This window comes from Staurois parvus, unplaced genomic scaffold (assembly GCF_062004578.1).
Source record: "Staurois parvus isolate SC_StPar_1 unplaced genomic scaffold, SC_StPar_1.0 ptg002338l, whole genome shotgun sequence".
In the NCBI taxonomy this organism is placed as follows: domain Eukaryota; kingdom Metazoa; phylum Chordata; class Amphibia; order Anura; family Ranidae; genus Staurois; species Staurois parvus.
Genome location: NW_028320134.1, coordinates 115,001 through 123,405, shown reverse-complemented (window position 1 = coordinate 123,405; position 8,405 = coordinate 115,001). Strand labels below are relative to the sequence as shown.

General features: G+C 51.2%; 1 protein-coding gene across 1 annotated transcript in view; it reads left to right on the top strand.

The window, feature by feature from the left end:
• The first annotated feature begins 980 nt into the window (after positions 1-980).
• Positions 981-8,405, top strand: part of LOC149431220 (insulin-like growth factor 1 receptor) — a 54,316-nt gene continuing 46,891 nt past the window's right edge. Inside the window, exon 1 of the mRNA XM_089665774.1 lies at positions 981-1,984. Coding sequence (XP_089521900.1) covers positions 1,873-1,984 — 112 coding nt within the window. The 5' untranslated portion in view covers positions 981-1,872. The remainder of the gene's footprint in view (positions 1,985-8,405) is intronic.

The following is an 8,405-nucleotide window of genomic DNA, read 5'->3' as shown; positions in this document are numbered from 1 at the left end:
CTGTGTCTGTGCGTAGTATCAGTGCTGTATCCCATCTCAGTGCTGTGTCTGTGTGTAGCATCAGTGCTGTGTCTGTGCGTAGTATCAGTGCTGTGTCCCATCTCAGTGCTGTGTCTGTGCGTAGTATCAGTGCTGTGTCTAGTATCAGAGCTGTATCCCATCTCAGTGCTGTGTCTGTGTAGTATCAGTGCTGTGTCTGTGCGTAGTATCAGTGCTGTGTCTGTGTGTAGTATCAGTGCTGTGTCTCATCTCAGTGCTGTGTCTGTGTGTGTATCAGAGCTGTATCCCATCTCAGTGCTGTGTCTATGTGTTGTCAGAGTCTGTGTGTAGTATCAGTGCTGTGTCTGTGCGTACTATCAGTGCTGTGTCTGTGCGTAGTATCAGTGCTGTGTCCCATCTCAGTGCTGTGTCTGTGCGTACTATCAGTGCTGTGTCTGTGCGTAGTATCAGTGCTGTGTCCCATCTCAGTGCTGTGTCTGTGTGTAGTATCAGTGCTGTGTCTGTGTGTGTATCAGAGCTGTATCCCATCTCAGTGCTGTGTCAGTGTGTAGTATCAGTGCTGTGTCTGTGCGTAGTATCAGTGCTGTTTCCCATCTCAGTGCTGTGTCTGTGCGTAGCATCAGTGCTGTGTCTGTGCGTAGTATCAGTGCTGTGTCCCATCTCAGTGCTGTGTCTGTGCATAGTATCAGTGCTGTGTCTAGTATCAGAGCTGTATCCCATCTCAGTGCTGTGTCTGTGTTTAGTATCAGTGCTGTGTCTGTGCGTAGCATCAGTGCTGTGTCTGTGCGTAGTATCAGTGCTGTGTCTGTGTGTTGTCAGTGTCTGTGTGTAGTATCAGCGCGGCGTCTCGTGTGGAGTGACTCCGGTCCCGGGCGGGCGGCGTCCAGTCCAGGCTTTGCGGGAAGCCCGGCGTGTGTGTGAGTGGCTGTGTCTCCGGCTCTTGTTTACAGCATTAACGTCACACCGAGAGAGGATCGGAGGGGATCGGGCTGACAATGAGCGCTCCGCACACACACGGCCACACCGAGCGCTGAGCGCCCACCATCGTGCAGGAAGACCCGGTCCGGCTGTGACCTTCAGGGGCCCCGGAGTGATCGGGCGGAGGGGAGGCCGGACACTTCCCATTCATTGGTCACGCAGCGGCCTCCGGGGGTGACATGGAGGGGGAGGACTCCGAGCTGCGCTCCGGGGGTGTCCGGCTCGGTGTGAGCGAGCGGCGAGGCTGACAGCGGGGAGAGCCCCGGGACTGGGCGCTGATTGGCCGCTCCGCCTTCTATACGGGATACTCCGCTTTCCACGGCGAATACGGACCGAGGCGCTGATTGGCTGCTCCGTGTTCCATAGTGGTTACTCCGCGTTGTGGACGGACGCAGCCTCGGGCGCTGATTGGCGGACACTCCACGCTCTATACGGGATACTCGGCGCTCCGGGCAGCTCAGGCGCTGATTGGCTGCTCCGCTTTCCATACGGGGATACACAACCTTCTATACTGGATACTGTGTACGGACGGAGCCTCTGGCGCTGATTGGCCGACCCGCGTTCCATACAGACTGAGGCTCGGGCGCTGATTGGTGGACACGCCACGCTCTATACGGGATACTCCACGTTCTCTATAGACTCGGGCTCCCGGTGAAGGGCCCCACCAAGGCTGGGAGGTATTCGGGGGTCCCTGACATGCTCCCCGGTGTCCCCTCGGACTGCAGTCTCTAATACAAGGTCACACCGGCCGCCCAGTATAGACACCTATAGGGGGTCAGTGTGTGTGTGGGCTCCGGCCGCCATCTTTGTTTCGGTCACTTTTTCGGGCTGTGGATGTGAAGGGCCCCTCGGATCGCTGGAGTGGCAGAGAGCCGCGAGTCTTCCTCCCGGGAGATGAAGGCCGGCTGGGGCTGGGGAGCTCCGGCCTGGATGTCGGGGGTCCCGCTGCTGCTACTACTGCTGGTGCTGTGCCCGAGCCTGTGCCTGGGGCCCCTGGGGGGGAAAGGTGAGTGCCTGCATGTCTGGGGCCCATGGAGGGGGGTGGGCACGTGCAGGAGGGAGTTCTGTCTGCATGGAGGGGGGTAATAAGACCTGTCATACCAGTGATTACCCCCCCCCCCCCTCTCCATCATACCTGTGATTACCCCCTCTCTCCCCATCATACCTGTGATTACCCCCCCCCCTCCATCATACCTGTGATTACCCCCTCTCTCCCCATCATACCTGTGATTACCCCCTCTCTCCCCATCATACCTGTGATTACCCCCCCCTCCATCATACCTGTGATTACCCCCCCCCTCCATCATACCTGTGATTACCCCCCCCTCCATCTTACCTGTGATTACCCCCCCCCTCCATCTTACCTGTGATTACCCCCCCCTCCATCATACCTGTGATTACCCCCCCCCCCTCCATCTTACCTGTGATTACCCCCCCCCCCCTCCATCATACCTGTGATTACCCCCCCCCCTCCATCATACCTGTGATTACCCCCCCCCCCCCTCCATCATACCTGTGATTACCCCTCCTCCATCATACCTGTGATTACCCCTCCTCCATCATACCTGTGATTACCCCCCCCCCTCCATCATACCTGTGATTACCCCCCCCCCTCCATCATACCTGTGATTACCCCCCCCCCTCCATCATACCTGTGATTACCCCCCCCCCTCCATCATACCTGTGATTACCCCCCCCCTCCATCATACCTGTGATTACCCCCCCCTCCATCATACCTGTGATTACCCCCCCCTCCATCATACCTGTGATTACCCCCCCCCTCCATCATACCTGTGATTACCCCCCCCCCTCCATCATACCTGTGATTACCCCCCCCCTCCATCATACCTGTGATTACCCCCCCCCTCCATCATACCTGTGATTACCCCCCCCCTCCATCATACCTGTGATTACCCCCCCCCCCTCCATCATACCTGTGATTACCCCCCCCCCTCCATCATACCTGTGATTACCCCCCCCCCCCTCCATCATACCTGTGATTACCCCCCCCTCCATCATACCTGTGATTACCCCCCCCTCCATCATACCTGTGATTACCCCCCCCTCCATCATACCTGTGATTACCCCCCCCTCCATCATACCTGTGATTACCCCCCCCTCCATCATACCTGTGATTACCCCCCCCCCCTCCATCATACCTGTGATTACCCCCCCCTCCATCATACCTGTGATTACCCCCCCCCCCTCCATCATACCTGTGATTACCCCCCCCTCCATCATACCTGTGATTACCCCCCCCCTCCATCATACCTGTGATTACCCCCCCCTCCATCATACCTGTGATTACCCCCCCCTCCATCATACCTGTGATTACCCCCCCCTCCATCATACCTGTGATTACCCCCCCCTCCATCATACCTGTGATTACCCCCCCCTCCATCATACCTGTGATTACCCATCATACCTGTGATTACCCCCTCCATCATACCTGTGATTACCCCCTCCATCATACCTGTGATTACCCCCTCCATCATACCTGTGATTACCCCCTCCATCATACCTGTGATTACCCCCTCCATCATACCTGTGATTACCCCCTCCATCATACCTGTGATTACCCCCTCCATCATACCTGTGATTACCCCCTCCATCATACCTGTGATTACCCCCTCCATCATACCTGTGATTACCCCCTCCATCATACCTGTGATTACCCCCTCCATCATACCTGTGATTACCCCCTCCATCATACCTGTGATTACCCCCTCCATCATACCTGTGATTACCCCCTCCATCATACCTGTGATTACCCCCCCTCCATCATACCTGTGATTACCCCCCCCCCTCCATCATACCTGTGATTACCCCCCCCCCCCTCCATCATACCTGTGATTACCCCCCCCCTCCATCATACCTGTGATTACCCCCCCCCTCCATCATACCTGTGATTACCCCCCCCCCTCCATCATACCTGTGATTACCCCCCCCTCCATCATACCCGTGATTACCCCCCCCTCCATCATACCCGTGATTACCCCCCCCCCTCCATCATACCCGTGATTACCCCCCCCTCCATCATACCCGTGATTACCCCCCCCTCCATCATACCCGTGATTACCCCCCCCTCCATCATACCCGTGATTACCCCCCCTCCATCATACCCGTGATTACCCCCCCTCCATCATACCCGTGATTACCCCCCCCTCCATCATACCCGTGATTACCCCCCCTCCCTCATACCCGTGATTACCCCCCCTCCCTCATACCCGTGATTACCCCCCCTCCCTCATACCCGTGATTACCCCCCCTCCCTCATACCCGTGATTACCCCCCCTCCCTCATACCCGTGATTACCCCCCCTCCCTCATACCCGTGATTACCCCCCCTCCCTCATACCCGTGATTACCCCCCCCCTCATACCCGTGATTACCCACCCCCCTCCATCATACCCGTGATTACCCACCCCCCTCCATCATACCCGTGATTACCCACCCCCCTCCATCATACCCGTGATTACCCACCCCCCTCCATCATACCCGTGATTACCCACCCCCCTCCATCATACCCGTGATTACCCACCCCCCTCCATCATACCCGTGATTACCCACCCCCCTCCATCATACCCGTGATTACCCACCCCCTCCATCATACCCGTGATTACCCACCCCCCTCCATCATATCTGTGATTGCCCCCCTCCATCATATCCATCATACCTGTGATTGCCGCCCCCTCCCCTCCATCCTACCTGTGATTGCCCCTCCCCTCCATCCTACCTGCGATTGCCCCTCCCTCCTCTCCATCATACCTGCGATTGCCCCTCCCTCCTCTCCATCATACCTGCGATTGCCCCTCCCTCCTCCATCACCTCCATCATACCTGTGATTACCCCCCCCCCCCTCCATCATACCTGTGATTACCCCCCCCCCCCTCCATCATACCTGTGATTACCCCCCCCTCCATCATACCTGTGATTACCCCCCCCCCCTCCATCATACCTGTGATTACCCCCCCCCCCTCCATCATACCTGTGATTACCCCCCCCCCCTCCATCATACCTGTGATTACCCCCCCCCCTCCATCATACCTGTGCTTACCCCCCCCCTCCATCATACCTGTGCTTACCCCCCCCCTCCATCATACCTGTGATTACCCCCCCCTCCATCATACCTGTGATTGCCCCCCCCCCCTCCATCATACCTGTGATTGCCCCCCTCTCCTCCTTTCCATCATACCTGTGATTGCCCCCCCCCCCCCCCCCATCTCCTCTCCATCATACCTGTGATTGCCCCCCCCCCATCTCCTCTCCATCATACCTGTGATTGCCCCCCCCCCCATCTCCTCTCCATCATACCTGTGATTGCCCCCCCCCCCCATCTCCTCTCCATCATACCTGTGATTGCCCCCCCCGTCTCCTCTCCATCATACGTGTGATTGCCCCCCCCCCCCCGTCTCCTCTCCATCATGCCTGTGATTTCCTCTCCCTCCTCTCCATCATGCCTGTGATTTCCCCTCCCTCCTCTCCATCATGCCTGTGATTTCCCCTCATGCCTGTGCTACCCCTCCCTCCTTCATCCCATATCCTCCCATCACCTGAGGAAACTACCTGGATACAGGTCCATCAAATAATAATAATGATAGTAGTGTTATGCTTTCCATCCCATAATAGTAGTGTCCCAATATGCATCCCTTTTTAATAGTAATACAATCAATGTCCTCCCCATAATAATAGTATTCCAGCTGTCCACACCATAAAACCAGTCGTGTATCACTATCCATCCCATAATAACAGTAGTAGTAGTATTATCCCTGGCCATCCAATAAAATAAAAATACTGTTCTCCTTCCTATAATAGTGGCATTATCAGTGTGCATCCCGTAATGTATTGGTGCCCATCCCGTAATGTATTGGTGCCCATCCCGTAATGTATTGCTGCCCATCCCGTAATGTATTGCTGCCCATCCCATAATCGTAAAGTAATAATAGTGGTATCAATGTCCATCCCATATGAACAGTAGTGTAACGATATGCATCCCTGTATGATAATTGTATCACCCATGGCCATCCAATCTAATACTGCTATCCTCCTCCATCCTATAATAGTAGAATTATCAATGTCCCTCCAATAATAGTAGTCTATCAATGGCTATCCCATAATAATAATGATGATGATCGTATTGTATCAATGCCTATCCCATAATAATGATGATGATAGTAGTGTATCAATGCCTATCCCATAATAATGATGATGATAGTAGTGTATCAATGCCTATCCCATAATAATGATGATGATAGTAGTGTATCAATGCCTATCCCATAATAATGATGATGATAGTAGTGTATCAATGCCTATCCCATAATAATAATAATGATGATCGTATTGTATCAATGCCTATCCCATAATAATAATAATGATGATCGTATTGTATCAATGCCTATCCCATAATAATGATTAAAATCCCATAATACTAGAAGAATTATCCACGTCCATCCCAAATTAATAGTCTGTCCATCCAATAGTAGCAGTCGTATATCGGCGCCCATCCCATAATAATGATATTGATGTCCATCCCATAATAGATAACACCATGTCTGCACCCATCATTCTACACCCCGTCCTCCAATCATACAGGAGGTCATCCTATAGTGACTGGGGCGAGTCCATCTATTGGGGGGGTTGGTGTCAGCGGATTTACCTGTCCAGGTCATTCGATGTGTTGGGTGTCAGGTTCGATCTGATCATCAACACCTGTGCTGTCCACTATAGACTGTGATATTGGGGATGTTATTGATGTTCTACCTCCAGGTCCTATCATGTAAATTGTGTGTGTGTGTGTGTGTGTGTATATATATATATATATATTCTACAGGCAGCCCTCCAATATCCCTGTCCTGTTTACATTGTAGTTTTTTATTGATTTTGTTAGCAATCTCCTACAATTGGTTTTACATTTAGAATCTGTACAGACAGAGAGCCTCTCCATGTGACCCCGGTCCTGTCTGATATGAAGTTGTATGTTACCAATAATCTGCAATTAGTTTTACCTCCAGGTTCTAGGTGACAAATTCATGTTCAAATAAATATTTATATATACATACCATGTGATTCCAGTTGCACCCAATACGCAGATTTAGGGGTTCTAGCTGGGGTTTTGAGTATGTGACCAATGTTCATATATATAGGGTCTCTGCAACTCTGTGTATATTTGTGTGTGTGTGTATGTATGTATGTATGTGTGTGTATATATATATATATATATATATATATATATATATATATATATATATATATATATATATATATTTATTTATATTCTTAATATTAAGTACACAGACATGTCTCCAATGTGACCCCAGTCTTGTCTGTTTTAAGGGTTATATGTTACCAATGTTCCAAGTGGTTTGAACTCCAGGGTGGGTGTGTGTGTGTGTATATATGTGTGTGTGTGTGTGTGTGTATATATATGTGTGTGTGTGTGTGTATATATATGTGTGTGTGTGTGTATATATATATGTGTGTGTGTGTATATATATATATATACAGTCATGGCCGAAATTGTTGGCACCCTTGATATTTCTCCAGGAAATCATGTATTTCTCACGAAACGTATTGCATTAACACATGTTTTGCTATACACATGTTTATTCCCTTTGTGTGTATTGGGACAAAACAAAAAAAGGGAGGAAAGAAAGCAAATTCGACATAATGTCACACAAACCTCCAAAAATGGGCTGGACAAAAGTATTGGCACCCTTTCACAACTGCGGATAAATAAGAATGTTACAAGCATGTGATGCTCCTGTAAACTCACCTGGGGCAAGTAACAGGTGTGGGCAATATAGAAATCACACCTGAAAGCAGATAAAAAGGAGAGACGTTCACTTAACCTTTGCATTGTGTGTCTGTCTGTGCCACACTAAGCATGGACAACAGAAAGAGGAGACGAGAACTGTCTGAGGACCTGAGAACCAAAATTGTGGCAAAATATCAACAATCTCAAGGTTACAAGTCCATCTCCAGAGAACTAGATTTGCCTTTGTCCACAGTGCGCAACATTATCAAGAAGTTTGCAACCCATGGCACTGTAGCTAATCTCCCTGGTCGTGGACGGATGAGGAAAATTGATGAAAGATTGCAACGCAGAATAGTCCGGATGGTGGATAAGCAGCCCCAAACATGTTCCAAAGACATTCAAGCTGTCCTGCAGGCTCAGGGAGCATCAGTGTCAGCGCGAACTATCCGTCGACATTTAAATGAAATGAAACGCTATGGCAGGAGACCCAGGAGGACCCCACTGCTGACACAGAGACATAAAAAAGCAAGACTACAGTTTGCCAAAATGTACTTGAGTAAGCCAAAAGCCTTCTGGGAAAACGTCTTGTGGACAGATGAGACCAAGATAGAGCTTTTCGGTAAAGCACATCATTCTACTGTTTACCGAAAACGGAATGAGGCCTACAAAGAACA